This window comes from Cervus canadensis, chromosome 25 (genome assembly GCF_019320065.1).
Source record: "Cervus canadensis isolate Bull #8, Minnesota chromosome 25, ASM1932006v1, whole genome shotgun sequence".
In the NCBI taxonomy this organism is placed as follows: Eukaryota; Metazoa; Chordata; class Mammalia; order Artiodactyla; family Cervidae; genus Cervus; species Cervus canadensis.
Genome location: NC_057410.1, coordinates 30,818,870 through 30,835,756, shown reverse-complemented (window position 1 = coordinate 30,835,756; position 16,887 = coordinate 30,818,870). Strand labels below are relative to the sequence as shown.

The 16,887-nt window shown below is 39.6% G+C and overlaps 1 protein-coding gene across 2 annotated transcripts in view; it reads right to left on the bottom strand.

The window, feature by feature from the left end:
- FGD6 (FYVE, RhoGEF and PH domain containing 6) overlaps positions 1-16,887 on the bottom strand; it is a 114,348-nt gene that overhangs the window by 95,451 nt on the left and 2,010 nt on the right. For both annotated transcript variants that reach the window (XM_043446192.1, XM_043446193.1), the window contains exon 2: positions 11,091-13,518. In XM_043446192.1, the coding sequence (XP_043302127.1) occupies positions 11,091-13,518 (2,428 nt within the window). The remainder of the gene's footprint in view (positions 1-11,090; positions 13,519-16,887) is intronic.

Genomic DNA, 16,887 nt, shown 5'->3' with positions numbered 1-16,887 from the left:
ATTTTTCATCAAGATAATAAGGCTATTATGTATCATAAAAGGTATTGCAGCCCTACAAATTATTTGCTTTGGAGAATCTATAAATAGTAACTAATTTTAAACTACAGGGTTTTAGGGGGGCTTCCCCAGTGGTCCAGTGGTTAAGACTCTAGGCTACCACTGCTGGGGGCATAGGTCCAATCCCTGGTTGGGGAACTGAGATCTTGAATGCAACACAGTGTGGCCAAAAAAAAAAAAAAAAAAAAGAAAAAAACAACAAAATCCAAAAAACTACAGTGCTTTGGATCTCGGAAAGTACTTGACAGAAAACGAAACGAGGAACTGGAATAATAGATAAAAAAGCAAGTGTCATGTAAATCAGTGGGGAAATATGAGACATGCATAATTCTTTCTGCATCATTGATGTCCACATACAACCAGTAAATGGCATTTTAACTCGTTCTGAATAGCAACCACCACTAACTTGACCAAATGCAAACATGGCATGATTATTTCCATTTTTAACCACTGAAACACCTATTTCCTAACCGTAAAAGCTTTCCAATTCACAGACTTATCTTGCATGAAAAATCCTGTGCCTCTGAAAATGCTCCTTAATGTCTATACAAATCACTGCAGGTGTCCCCGTGTTTTTCCCTCTAGACAGTGAACAAATTGGGGACAGTAAATATTTTTTCAATCATAGTCTCCTGGGTAGACAGAGTCTGTAACATGAACGTGTTCTGATTTAAAATTATTATGTCTCAGGATCAGTTTTTCTGAATATCAGCTGTGTGCCCCTGGGAAAGTATTAAACCTCACTAAAGTCTTAGCTTCCTCATCTGTAATAAAAGATAATATCTTGAAAGAGACACGTGCACCCCAATGTTCATCGCAGCACTGTTTATAATAGCCAGGACATGGAAGCAACCTAGATGCCCATCAGCAGATGAATGGATAAGGAAGCTGTGGTACATATACACCATGGAATATTACTCAGCCGTTAAAAAGAATTCATTTGAACCAGTCCTAATGAGATGGATGAAACTGGAGCCCCTTATACAGAGTGAAGTAAGCCAGAAAGATAAAAGAACATTACAGCATACTAACACATATATATGGAATTTAGAAAGATGGTAACAATAACCCTATATGCAAAACAGAAAAAGAGACACAGAAATACAAAACAGACTTTTGAACTCTGTGGGAGAATGTGAGGGTGGGATATTTCAAAAGAACAGCATGTATACTATCTATGGTGAAACAGATCACCAGCCCAGGTGGGATGCATGAGACAAGTGCTCGGGCCTGGTGCACTGGGAAGACCCAGAGGAATCGGGTGGAGAGGGAGGTGGGAGGGGGGATAGGGATGGGGAATACGTGTAAATCTATGGCTGATTCATATCAATGTATGACAAAACCCACTGAAATGTTGTGAAGTAATTAGCCTCCAACTAATAAAAAAAAAAATTTAAAAAAAAGAAAAAAAAAAAAAGATAATATCTATCTTATAGGACCTGCATGTGTGCTAAGTCACTTCAGTTGTGTCCGACTCTGTGTGACCCCATGGAATGCAGCCTGCCAGGCTCCTCTGTCCATGGGGATTTTCCAGGCAAGAATACTGGAGTGGGTTGCCATATCCTCCTCCTAGGGGTTCTTCTCAACCCAGGGATCAAACCCAGGTCTCCCGCATTACAGGCAGATTCTTTACTGTCTGAGCCACAGGGAAGCCCAAGAATACTGGAGTGGGCAGCCTATCCCTTCTCCAGGGGATCTTCCCAACCCAGGAATCAAACCGAGGATCTGCTGCATAGGATAATAGGGACTAAATAACTCTCATGAGGGTTCCTGGTATATCAGAAATATCAGCTGTTACTATTAAATATGGAATCTATGATATTACCAGCATTTCTTATCTTTGATATTGTCTGATCAATAAAGTTTTGGTGAAATGGGGGAAAAAAACTGGATTGATGGGAAGAATCAGAGAGTTGAAGGAAAGAAATACTAATATACTAACATATATTAGTGGCATGAGATTATTTGTAAAGCTTCCGCTTAGTTTGAACACTCACCTCCCTGAAATCACCATTTAAAAAGTAGGAGTCATATATCCTGTGCTTACATGCAGCTGTGTGGCAGCCTTCTTTGCTCACACGGGGAACATTATCCGTCATAGCAGGAGAAAATAAGGCCATAGCAATAAGGTACAAGCAATCCTGAAGTTTTCTGCAACTAAGATCACTTGACTTTTCTAAAACTTGTGGTCTCTGTAATGCTTCCACAGCAGCGTCAGAAGTGGAGATGCAGTTGTTCTGAAGCACCAGGATGGAGCCACGGTTTTGCAAGTTCCATCCCGCTGGTGTAGGGAAAGTCAATAAATCCTGCTGTGCTGGGTTTTATCAAGTGAATGAGGAGGTTGGGCTGAGTGATTTCTAATGCCTCCTTTAGTTCTCAACTTTAATGATTCGAAAACTACATTTAAACTAAAACCATTAAAAGACACACATCAATTTTCAAACTTTTCAAACTACCCCAAAGGCCCCCATTTAAATGTCTTCACCCCAACTTTTGTTAACAAATAAATCATACTGGACTAGTGAACGATCTCATTATTTATCCTTACTTGCCCCCAGCCCCCCTGGCCCCTAGCCCTGCCCCTAGAGTCCTTCCCACAACCTAACTGGGAGTTACAGAGGAACTACGCTTTATTTTCCTCTTCCTAACAGTGAAGCTATTGAAAGAAAAATTAAATAGTGCAAAAACTACTCATTTACATTGAAATCTGTTTATTTATGACTGTGGATACATCTAAAGACCAACAGAAAGAGGAGGGAAAATGTTTCCAATTACTCCTTCTTTATTTATTATATGTGTTTTCCTGATGTGAAATTACACTTGTCATGCAATTCAAATCAGAACTTCTTTTCAGATTAAGTGGGGGGAAAAACACAAAACAAAAACCAAGCTATTCTAAGTTTGTTAGAAACCAAGTCTTTAATTGGTTTACTTTAATTCCTAAGGTTTTAATGATAATAATATATGACAAAGTATATCAACTGTTACAAATATGTTACCAAGAAACTTACTTAAAAAAAAAATGTGATTTAAGTAAAACAAAGGTTTCAATGGAATCCACAGGAGCTAAAAAGAACAAGCACTGATATCATTTCAAACTGAAAAAAGCTAATGTGTTTGTTTTCCTTTAAATTTTTATCCAAACAGTCAGGGGAAACTGACTTGCTTTGTTCAGTGTTTATTATTTCACCTTTCCTGAAGCTGAAACTAAAATACTTTGACAAATGGGAGAGTCTGGTAAACAGACCATTCAATGTTAGGGCTTAGAACCACTAATCCATTTGCATTTCCATCTTTGCCCATTTTTCCTGAAGTCACTATCACCATGATTGTTTCTTTACATATAAAAGGGTAATAATACCTTATACAACCTTACTCCAATTCACACTTACATGGAACCAGAATGGATCTATAATACATGCAAACAAAAAGGGATAAGAAGTCTGAAAGAAAACTGCAGAAGAGAGCTATCCTTTCTGGAAATACTATCAAAGTACTTTACTCCACTGATACCCTATTTAACCAATCTGATTTTTATAGCGCCAGTGATAGACTACCTCTGCCTGATGACAAAACTACTTGCAAATACTTTTTTTTTTTCCTCTAGAGATCCACAAACACCAGACCCAAACTAAACCACCAAAGTAGTTTTTCCATACTACCCAGAAGAAACTAGGCAGTTCTAGTCTTGAACTTAACTCTTAAACTCCGTCTTTAATAAAAAGGTCAGCACTGCTTTGTAGCTTCCCACACCCAAAACTACTATAACTCGAACTTCTCTTTGTACCTCATACAGTTTCAATAAAGTATAAAATAAACAGGCTAACATAAACAAGTCTACTTTTAAAATATAGGGCTTTCCCTAAATACCAAATTAGTCTATGCAACTCCAGGAAAAGATGATGCATTTAAAAGAAATGTCTGGGAGAACACAGAAAACTTACCAAAGTAGCATACAAGTACAGGCATTACTAGTGAATACCTGAAATATGAATATACTCATCCCCTTTTGTTTGAACAGGGGCCTGCACGTGGAATTCCCCTGAACCACCTGGAGGACTGGTGGGCCAAAGGTCATCTTCTCCACCTCTTCATACTGGTCCCTCCTCCCTTATTATTTTCCTCATCAACACATTTAACCTTTCCCTCTCTGAATACATCAGCATTTAAAAATCATAAACACCATTCATTTAATTTTATTGCTCTGTTTTAATGCTATTGTCCCACTCTCACTTCCCATTACTTTCCATTGCATTTTTCATATACTAAAGATGCTCTTGTGATAAGGCTGGGAACCCAACTCCTGCTCATGATTATTTCTAAGGCAACAATTCATTAGGTTGCAAACATCCTACTGATAGGTTTAATCCATTCACAGACTGGTGGATTGTCTAATTATTTTTACCTATCAGGTCCTTACAGAAATTAAAAATGCTCAGGAAAAGAAGGAAGGCCCTTTTTGTTACCCTTCCCACATGTGCCCTTTCCCAAACAGAAACATTCCTGGGAAAATTTTTCCAGGAAAAAGACCAAAATTTCATTTTTCAAAGCAATGTCTACCTCACTGATACAATTCTTAATTGCAATTTTATGAAAAAAAAAAAAAAAATCATAACCTTGGCTAAATTCTAAAACTATATATTCAATTTTTACTATTGAAAAATCATGGGAAAACCAACCAATTATTTCAAAACAATGCCATCTCTTTTTCCCCAAATGTGCAAATATCAGCTATCTCAAAACAATGTATTTTTACCAAGGAAGACAGGATGCGCTCACACGCACGCACGGGCGTGTGTGGGTGTACACACAATCACAGTGTAGGATATTCATTCTTCTATTTCTGGCTAAAAATATGCTCTCTAAAAGTATAAAATGATATTCTGTCACATAAAAACATATGTATTTGATAAAATATTAACTTATCTGTTTTGGCAAAAATGAGACCAAGAATATAGTTGGACAAAAATACCACATTTTAATTCCCAGTACATATTTAAAAGGAAAAAAAAAAGTTGTGTAGCCAAGAAATAAAATCCAATGCTTCTAGTTGATGTTTCAAATGTAGGGTAAGTATGTAAACAAACAGATTTGCCAAAACCGTGTGGCTATGGTTCCAACACAAGAAGCACAAAGTTAAAGAGCCATACAGATTTTTGATGTTTCCTGAGCTGAGGCTGAAAATAACTCACAGGAAAGAGCGGCTGTTGAGATGTACGAGTCCCAGCTCCCACCCTTTAACTGTGCTTAATCTTCCTGGTGCTATGACAACCATGGAAGTGCTCATTAGGGCTACTAATTTATACTTTAATCATTATATTAAAATCCAACAAAACTACCAGATGGTAAATGTAACCCCGGAGAGACAGCTTCTAGGCTGGGTCTGAAGATTTACAACACAAACGCCATACTGGGACTTGAGATTTGAAATGCCCTTCAGCTGCTCTTTAAGCCCAGTTTTGTATTTAAAATAAGGAGAAAACAAAGAATGAAACCACTCTTATTGATGTTAGAAAATGATCTAAATGCCAAATCCAATCATTTCCATTTTATAAGCCACAGGTCAAGTGTCATCATCTCTGTGAAGTCAAACACCCTGCTTGGAATACAACTCAGACAAAGCTTATCGTCCTATAACTCGGTCTCACTGGGCAGAAACTCCTAGGGAGTAGCACCCCCTTCCTTCTCTGAATGCACACTGCTTGATACCGGTCAGCCTTGTGCAATAAATAAACTGAGGACTTGATAGGTTACCCAGGAAAACCCAATTACCACACATTTTCTTTGAAGGGCTTATAATGAAGAAACTAAAACAACAGAGGAAAAACCTGGAATGTTTCCAGGGAAAATTGTTCTGGGTTATAGAATCAGGAAATCTGGCACAATTTTAAGAGGAAAATTCCACTGTTTGGGCACTACTATTTTGTGATCTGTCCCTAACTCTTTAACATCAGAGGCCTAATCTTTAGAAACTTCCTTATGGAAATCACACTTCTTAGTGAAGTGAGAAGGAGCACTTGTCAATTGCATGCCAGAGAGAAAGGCCCACTGCCTGACAATTGTTTTAGATGTATTATGTCTGAAACATATCAAGGAAGAGGGTCACTGTATCCTCCAAGAGCACTGGAATACTCCAAAATGGTTAACTATCTTACTTACAACAAAATTACTTCTGAGAACCCAGAGCAATGACCCAGTGGTAATCTACCTGGGAATAGCTAAAGCTATGTTTCTAAGCATCTAAAATACTCTGACTCCTTGGAAGAAAAGCTATGACAAACCTAGACAGTGTATTAAAAAGCAGAGACATCACTTTGCCAACAAAGATCCGTCTAGTCAAAGCTATGGTTTTTCCAGAAATCATGTACAGATTCGAGAGTTGGACCATAAAGAAATCTGAGTACTGAAGAATTGATGCTTACGATCTGTGGTGTTAGAGAAGACTCTTGAGAGTTCCTTGGACAGCAAGGAGATCAAACCAGTCAGTCCTAAAGGAAATCAACCCTGAATGTTCATTGGAATGACTGATGCTGAAGCTCCAATACTTTGGCCACCTGATGTGAAGAGCCAACTCACTGGAAAAGACCCTGATGTTGGGAAAGATTGAGAGTAGGTGGAGAAGGGGGCATCAGAGGATGATATGGTTGGATGGCACCACTGACTCAATGGACATTAAGTCTGAGCAAACTTACATGAGACAGTGAAGGACAGGAAAGTCCGGCATGCGGCAGTCCATGGGGTCACAAAGAGCTGGACACCACTGAGCGACTAGACATCAATAATAATGTTTCTATGACACCATCCACCTTGACCTTGAGATTTGGCTGTTTAACCCCTCCTTACCATCCAGCCCCTTTCCTCAGTTTCTTCCACTCCCTCTTTCCTGAGGTCAGAGACTAATGAGGTGAATCACACAAAGGAGACTGAGGAGGGTTAGGAGAGGGGTAGGAATAGTAAAGGAGAAACAGATTAGTAAAGGAAAAGCAAATTCAGTGCATCCTAATTCCTAACCACCCAGCCCTTCCCTTCTTATCACTGTCAGTGCTTTGCAGTCTTGGCAGCCCAGCCCCCAGTTTCCTCATTCCTTCTTAGTTGCCTCACCCTTTCCACAAACCCTGCTGCCTCAGAAGCAGCAGCTCTGCCCTGCGGCCTTGCAGGTAACTCAGCTCCACCCTGGCCAACTCTCCCGCATCAGCCCAAAGCACTGAGGGGAAGAATTTACCTGGAAAGAGGCAAGGGGAGGCCAGTACAGTAACGGCTAATGTAACGAGGAGACTAAACTGGGGCTTTTATCACCATCGCCACGACTGTTTCTTTGAGAAATACGCTGAGTTTCAAATCATCATGAACTTTTAGAACACAATCCTTTTTTGAAACTGGGGGCTTCCTGCAATTCTTTCCTGAAGAGTTACAAACATGTTGTTATGAATCTGTAAATGTTAAGTTGTTGGATTCAAGAAACAACTACACTCATGAAACATCTAGACCATATGGGCTACCCCAAGCTTGGCAAATGTCTGTTTACTAATCCAGAATCTGCTTGGTTATCTAAGTAGACTATAAAACTAGTGAGTTTCTGTGAACTAGTCCCCTCTGGAAGATCCAGAACCTCTTCTCCGAGGTCTAAGAAACTGTTAAAGACACTTTTGATTCACTTCAGCAGAAAAATTTTAAACAGGGTTCATCTGTGTTTTTTCTTATCATTTTAGAAACATAGGGTATTTTACTCTAAAACACAGATCTGTATTTTCAACAGCCAGATTATCAAACAGGATTTCCACTTGGACCCACTCAGCTCACCTGAAACAAATGCCCCACTTCGCATTTACCTTATTTTGGGGGTAGCCAGGTATCCTCCTCGGGAAGCTTGAATTCTCCTTTCTCTTTCTACGCTCAATGTTGTTTACACAAGGTACACCCTCCCAGGCAACACTGTTAGCCTGGCCCTGTGACTGAAGGCTTTTGATTCAGCGGGCACATCTTAGGACTCCCCAGCCTGTTCAGGCCTCCCTGCTCCAGGCCTGAACAAAAATCTCCATGGAAAGTAAAATTCAAAAGCAGAGCTCACCCACTCTTTACCAGGCTGCCCTACTTGACAACTTCAACCTGTCCAAAACCGCCCTCGGTTTCCTGTGGCCTTGAGAAAAAGCCTTTCTTATGAATGCCATCTGGCTGCACTGGCTGGATGTGTACATTAACCCCTTCCATCCTCGTTCCCCCCTGACCAGAGCAGCAGTGCCCTAAAGGCATAATAAGCAACCAGATGAAGAACAAATCCCAGAAGTTTACAGTTTGTATCAGAGATAATGACAAACCCTTCAGATCAAGTCTGAGGGTCAACAGAAAACTTAACACTAAGGGTCCTATCTCCAGTTTCAAGGGAAAAAAACTTCATCTTAGCTAAGGATAGGAGTATGTCACAAAGCCCTGATGGCTCAGACGGTAAAGAATCCACCTGCAATGCAGGAGACCCGGGTTCAGTCTCTGGGTCAGGAAGATCCCCTGGAGGAGAGAATGGTAACCCACTCCAGTATTCTTGCCAGGAGAATTCCACAGAGGAGCCTGGTGGGCTACAGTCCATGGGGTAACAAAAAGTCAGACATGACTGAGTAACTAACGCTTTCCCCTAAATAGTTATCTGGCACCCCAAATCCAACATATCCCAAAAGCAAACTCACTACCCTTATTTCAAACCTAATCCTATCTCAATTGTTGGCATCCACTCATTGCTCAAGCAGAGGAGGCAAGGGCACCCCACTCTAGTACTCTTGCCTGGAAAATCCCATGGATGAAGGAGGCTGGTAGGCTGCAGACCATGGGGTCGCTAAGAGTTGGACACGACCGAGCGCCTTCACTTTCACTTTTCACTTTCATGCATTGGAGAAGGAAATGGCAACCCATTCCAGTGTTCTTGCCTGCAGAATCCCAGGGACGGGGGAGCCTGGTGGGCTGCCGTCTATGGGTTCGCACAGAGTCGGACACGACTGAAGCGACTTAGCAGCAGCAGCATGTCACAAAGAAGCCAAATTCATCCCTTCAACATACACACATACACAATAACACACAAAAACTTGTTAAAAAGAGGGCAGTACCAGCAGAAACTAGCACAACATTGTAAAGTAACTATCCTCCAATAAAAAATTATTAAAAAGGAGGGCAGCATCAACAAAACTGTCCCGTGGTGAGATGAGCAGGCATGAAAACAGAAAACAGATTTTTTTTTTAAGTTGGATACTTTATTCCCCACTGAAATATTTATGCCAAGGGAGAGGTTTTCACCTAGGTACTAACATTCAGAGTAGACAGCTGTAAACAGGATGGAGTCAGATTTAGAAAAGTTAAGGCAAAGGAGGTAAGTCTTTTTGGGTTAAAGGAGGAAGGGCAGAGAGGATTATGAGCAAAGAAAAGTGCCAAGAGAGCATCTGAAAGGTAAAAGAACAATTTATTTTACTTGGTGCAACAACTAAGATTTTGCTTAATTTGATTTATTCAATTCATCCAATAATCCTTTTTTTTTTGAGGCCCTACTATGCGCCACATGTGTCAATATTTCTACAGAAGTCCTACTTTAAGACCTAAGCACTCAAAGGCTTGAAGTTAGTAACCTAAGAAAGAATATAAAGACTTCCAAAAGGGTCTGTGTGCTTTGTGATAAACACAAAACACTTTCAACACAATGCCAAGGCTCCCTTTGTGACTAGGCAGAGAGAAGGCAGCTGCTCCTGGGGTTAACCCCTTTGCCCTTCTTTTGCTCATTCTTCCATTTACTCAACCAAATCTACTGATCCCTACTAAGCCCCTTGCTTGGCCTCATGCAGGACAAAAAGATATGACCAGAACTCTTCATGGAGCCTGAAACCAAACACCAATCAGACACGGCAATGAACAACTCTACCATAAAGAAGACTGAGATACAGGACACCACAGCATCAAAGCCTAACTGGGAGAGCAGAATAGGAGGCAAACAGTCCCACGAGGTAACTGTGGAAGCTTCAAAAGCAAAGGATTGCTGAGCTGGACCACTGAGGATGGGCAAGGTTTCAAATAAGACAGACAAAGTAGGTAGACCAGGGGTAGAAGTATGTATACAAAAGTGAGAAAGGGCAGGAGTTACATGTTTTTCCTGCATTTTTCCTATATTCATCTGAAGTTAGTAATTAGCCTTCAACAAGTAAAATAAATAATCCTCAAAGAGTAGTGAATTTTGCAAATTTAGAGGTTTTATCTGACAAGGGCACCAAAGGTAAACACATAGATCTCACAAACTTCAGATTTCTTATACCTAGCAAATAAACCTCATTGACTTGGCCAACTTCGTCCCCTAGGGTCTTGCTCTATATTCCAAGTTGGTACTTTTAAGTCAATGACTTAAATGTTACATTGCAAATACCCATCCTGACTACATGATAAAAAGAGACTGCACTCTGGAAATAACTTAATATATGCTTAGCTAAACCAGTCTCTCAAACTGGATCATTTGTAGAGACGTGATGAACCTAGAGAGAGTTATACAAAATGAAGTCAGTCAGAAAGAGAAAAACAAATATTGTATATTAACCTAAGTATGTGGCATCTAGAAAAATGGTATAGATGATCTTATTTGCAGAGCAGAAATAGAGACGCAAATGTAGAGAACAACTATATGGATATCAAGGGGGAAAATAGGGGTTGGAAGACCTGGAAGACTGGGATTGACACATGTGTACTATTGATACTATGTATAAAATAGGTAACTAATGAGAATACAGTGTATAGCACAGGATATTCCACCCAATGCACTGTGGTTACCTGACTGGGAAGGAAGTCCAAAAGGGAGGGATATACTGTATATGTATGCCTATTCATTCTGCTATATCATAGAAACGTAACATTGTAAAGCAACTACACTTCAATAGAAAATTAAAAAATTAAATGAAATAAACCACTCTCTTGCCAAGTTACTTGTCCCCACCTGTGAGATCTTAACCTATCTCGGAGGGTTGCTGAGGGTTAATTTCAGGGATACACGTGTCTGTCTGACACCTAGGTGTTACCTGGAATGCTGGTGTCTGGGTCCAAGTTGGAGCTGGCCATCTGGAGCTTCATACGGCTCCTGCACCTCATACACATTTGCATCAGTGTCCTCCACACTGCTGGAATTCTGCCATTCCAACTCGGGAGTTTTCCCCATAGCCATCACAAACGGCAAGTTCTCATACTCTGGTATTTCCTCATAGTGGCGTATATTTTCATACTCCGGTGCACAGTCGCTGGTAACAGATTTGCAAGGTGGCTGCAAGGATGACTCCCTGGAGAGCATTTGGTCATCCAGAGACTCGGCTCTTGGTCCATTAGCTGCACTGGTCTGGCCCCGAAACTTCTTCCTCTTCTTGTGGGATTCCAGGCTATAGTTATCTGCTGAATAGGCTTTGATGGCTTTACCTCTCTTCTCCTCTCCTACCAACAAGCCATGCCAATCACTCTCCCCACCCGCCACTTTTTGCTCCCCACCTGCCAGGCTGCCTGAAGTTGTGTCTCCAAGTTGGCTATTCTTGGACCAAAATTTCTGGAAGTCACTCTTCATGAAACAGATGGACAACTTCATATTGAGTAACTTCTTGAAAGAGGTCTTCTTGTGAGAGTTTTTGCAAGGCTTAGTGCACCTTTCCACATCCATAGCAGATAATGATTTTGCTCTAGGCTTGGTCAGGGCCCTGGGAGTCTCACTGTTTGAGGATATGGTGACAGACTTTAAGGATTCTGGGTTCCCTGAAAAGGGTATGATAGGATGAGGTAATTTCCACACTGGCTTCTCTGAAGCCCGTTTAGGCATATCAAAGGAGGACGACATACCATTGTTTGGGGCACATAAATGCTGCAGGTGATCTCTTTCTAGACCCTTCTCTGAATCTTTTTCTTCATTTGCGGGATAAGAACTTTTCTCCACAAGCTCCTCAGAAGCAGCCTTTTTAAGCACTCCAGCAGCAGGCAAACTGTGTCTTTGAGGTTTTTTGGGGACAATTTTTGAGGAAATTTCATCTTTTATGATAGGTTCCTTTTGCATTTGAGGGGCAGACACTGCCGGGTTAGAGGCAGTAGGCAAATGTTCGTTGCAGGTTAATTTGAGCTGCTTGGGCAGGCTCATAGATAGAGTACTGCATCTTATAAAAACGGTCCCTTTGTCCTCGGCAAGTGACATACCAGAACTATCTCCTGACTTGTCGTCAGAACCCAAATTAGAGTCTGTTTCTAAATGAGGCGCTGTTTCTTCAGAGGAAATTGTTTCAGGACACAAGGCTTTCTGTGAACAGACTAAGTTGTGTCTGTCACCGCTGAAGTCCACATTCAACTCACTTTTAGTTTCTGGCTTCACTTTGTCTACCTGTTCCTGGTTACACAGAGCAGTCTGATGAAAAACACTGATTTTATTGTTTTTCCAACTATCTTCGAAAAGACGAGGCAAGTTGTCTACATTCCCTGGTTCTTCAGTATTTTCACTGGGAGTATCTATATGTCTCTGGCGCAAGAGGCAGGCAACACGTGTTTTTCTGGGCTTGGGAGTTGGAAATTTGGGCGTACATGGCACTAAGTGGATTTCCAAGGGACCAAGGTCTTTGGCTTCTGATTTCTTACTATCTCCATCCGAAGATAAGAAAGGACTCCTTTTTCCATTTTCTAAAGCTTCTTGTTCAGATGAATGATAGCAAGTGTTGTTTTTTTCACTGTCATTCTGATTAATTTCAAAATTTTGAAATTCAGTGCTAGGAAGTTGTAGGTGGCAAGGGTGATGATTAGAAATGTTTTCAAAGCTGGACAGGGAAGGTGACAAATCTGCAAATTCAATGCTGAATTGTCTGTGGGAATTACAGCCATCACTCATTTCTGGACTGTCTGTGGATCTGTGCTTCTGGGGAAAAAGAAAGGGTGACGTCCGTTGTGTTAAAACATCTTTGAGCTTCTCTTCGAGGATGCTTGCCTTTAAAACTACTTTACTCTGGCTCTTGACCCTTTCACCAACAGAATCACATTTATACTGATTTTTTACAGCTGAAGGGGACTCACCAATTTTGTTATTTTCTAAATTCTCATGCATTTCCAGGGGCCCGAAGACAAGCTGCTTGACACACAAATTCTCTCTGTTCTCAAGCTTATGGTTACACCCAGGATGGCAGGAACACACTGGTAAAATACAATCACTGCTTGGATGCCCTCTGTTTCTGCAGTTCGAGTTGTCAGTACTTTCAGGGAATTCCTGTGTATTCTCTTCCAGGTTCACGACGATTTTCCTTGACGGTGTGATGTCCTGGACAGGTGAGGCCTTCGGAACTTTTGGTTTTGGAGCTATGGCTGGTTTGGTTTTCTTTGTTGACTGTGGAACACTAGAAACCAAGATCTCAGGTTTAGGTGCAACAGGAGGTGGAGTTGGCTTATTAGTTGCCACAACAAACTTTGGCTTGGGGGCCACTGGTGGCTTCTTAATCTCTAGAAAGGAGGAAAAAAAAAAAGCCTGATGACCAAAAAGCCAAAGCAGAAGATAAATGATTAAATTCGAGAACAGTTTTACTTTTGACAATGCATTTTACTAGGTAGATTATTATACTACATTATGCAGAGTCAGTATTACTTTTGAAAATTCTGTAAATTGCTCTGCAATTCCAGTACATACAACTTTTGGTATAGTGTACACTGATTAGTAAATCCAATACAGTTTTTCTTCTAACTCCGGAACAGATCACCATATCTTTAGTCAACACTAAATGAAACAACTGGCTTTTGCTTAGATCCGTATAGTAGGAGAAGATACTGTGGTTCATTTGCTGAGTGCCAAGGGCTGAATTTGCCTAAGGTTTACATAGGATGCAACCCAAAAGTCTCATGTGAATAGCAGTATTCTTCTATCTCAAGGATATACAGTGGAGTTGTAAAAAATACCCTTTATCAATGACCTATCTCACTTGAACCCAAAAATAACCTAAAAGAGAATATAGAAACTAGAAATTTTCCAAACTTAAAAACTGAAAATTATTGATACTGTTTTATTTGAGGCTCTTAATAAAGCTGGTATTTTTCCTGTGCAGGGGTTGTCAAATGGGAATTTTCATTATAATTCTTCACTGAGCTTTATTTTTAGAAAGTCACATGTCTACCCCAGGTGATTATGATGTGTACCCCTCATTTATAACCATGGTTCTAGTGCATTTAAAAGATGACCATAATTCCTATGGTAGCAATTCTTCCTTGACATTATATAAAAAGGACTTAATAAGCACCTATTACATTGTGTTAGAGTTCTACAGATCTGCTCTGGCCTACAGGAACCTAAAACTTCACACAAAAGGCCTATAAAATGAAGTTACACAGTCTGAACATCCACATTTTTTAAAGTTCTTTTATGTTTTTCTATCTATACTATCATTTTTCACTCTGTCATGTTTCTTAAAAGACTTTTGGTAAAAAATATTTTTAAACCTTTCAAAATATCATCTGCTGGACACTGTTTAAGTACTTGGATACACAGAGGCTTTGATTCTTCACTTGGTGGTGAGTTTCTTTTCAACAAAGGAAATTAGTCACAACACTCCAATTCGGGAAGATATTACAGGGACACAAGTAAGGAGAAAAAAAAAAAAAGTAGGGTGCTCTACTTCCTTTTTACCAACCGAGGAAGAATTTCTCAAACCTCTTCAACCAAGGTCACCTGATAACAGATGCCTTCTCATTTAATTCCTCAGTATAATGCTATTAAATGTTCAATAAGCATGTTATTATTTTGCTTGTTTTTTTTAGGTAGAAAAAAATTTTAAACCATTCAAATCCTAATGATAAAGCTGTGTGTCATGGTCTATTAAATAAAACCCTTGATCTATTAAGTAAAGTCTTAAGAGAAAGTATGACTGCCCTAGGCTTCTTCCTAACCTCCCATCTTATTCTAGATAAGGAAGACTGACAGACTGTCACATTGATTTCACTTCTGTAACCATTCTGAGAACATCCTACCTCTGGGCATTTTGAAGGAATAAAAAAAAATAATAAGTTTTGCAACATGGAAAGAGTTCTGGAGACTGACTGCACAGCAGTATGAATGCACTTACTTAGTGTACTGCTTTGTACACTTAGAAATAGTATAGATGCTAAATTTATGTTAGGTTATTTTACCACAGCCAAAAAACCAAAAAACCAAAACAAAAAAACCTCTCATCTCATTAATCTTTTACTGAATCTTACAGCCTCTTCAGAAATTTCAGGGTCATTCACCCAATCAATTTTTGCTATTTCAGTTCAATCTTTTTTTTTTAATCTTTGGTATCAACTTTACTCTTTTCTTTAAATATGTTTTGTACACGGTCTGCTTCCAAGAATCACAAATCTCTTACTGTTTTAGAAACTCAACGAACTACATGAACTGTGGTTGATTACCAATAAATACAGCACAGCTTCATGAACCTAACTACCTCAACGCATACTCAATGAATTAAATAAAGAACTGTGAACTCTGGCTTAGCTAACACTATTGGAGGAAACCAATAATGTAACTGGGAGAGGTGACTAACCTAACCATGAGTTTTTATGCAGAATCGGTTGCTTCAGTTTCCTTACTTGTAAATGAGGGATCTGAACAGATTACTCTAAAGTCTAAATGATTTTGAGGTGATAACTTCTGAGATACCTCGTTCAGGAGAACCCTTAGATTCCGGAGCCCTTTGCCCTGTGTGATTTTTCTTCAGTGTACCTCCCTCTGTCTTCACCACAAGAAGACAAGCTCCAGGAGGGCAGGCCCTTTGTCTCTCTGCTGTATCCCCAATGCTGAACAATGGGCCTGGGAGCAGACAGAGTCGCCACATACACATAGTCTTTACTATGTCTCAGTAACAAGATATTTCTTAAAAAAAAAAAAAAAAATCAATATCCATTTAAACATAGAATAATAATATGTTTGTAGGAATCAACTTCAATAGGATTACTGAGTAAATTCTTAATTATTAGTAGGAATGAGTGTTCAACTAAGTCCGTAGTACAGCAATATTTGAAATTCATCATTATTTTTAGTGGCTCTATTTTGAAAGAAACACAAATCAAAAAATAACAAGCCATTATATGATGGTCTTCTCCAATGTCAAACTTGAAATAAATCCAGCACCTTTGGATGTTAATACTGTATCAACAGTCAGACTTGAAACTTTTTAGTGCATAGCAGCAAATCTTTTATTTACACAGCTGTCTGGCTCCAGGGAAAAATAAGGTAAGAGTGTAAAGCACTAGTACCACTTTTCTAACAATTACAAACACACTCGTCATCTATTACACACAGATGGCTGCGGTCCACATGCAACACTTTGAGCTACCAGACCAGCCAAAAAGCAAAGCACAGAACATGTACAGATTCAAAGGATATAAAATATATTCCTATAATTAGCTTTCTTTTTCTCGTGTACTGATTTAAAAATTCTAAAATCTCTATGTGGGCCTACTCTTTCACAGATGCAGGAAAACAAAGCAAGCTCTTCTTTAGGATACATATAATTTAGATATTCTACATTTTTCTTATGTCCTTAAATTAAGCCAACCAGCCCAAACAATACCACAGATTAGATTCAGTGTAAACAAACATCTCCCCCAGTTGCAAATAATGTTCCTAGTTTTAATGAATTTAAATTTTGTTCCAAAGAGCATCATGAACAGCTTGTAAGAAAGATGAACACATAATTTTGTAAAAAGATGGAAATAAAACCCCAGTTCTTTTCTATATTCTTCATTTAGACATGAGAAAAAATTATAATAAATCTTAACAGATGGGCAAACAAAAAAGTCGTTAATGCTTCTCAGCCAGCTATGCTAAAAACCAACTAACTC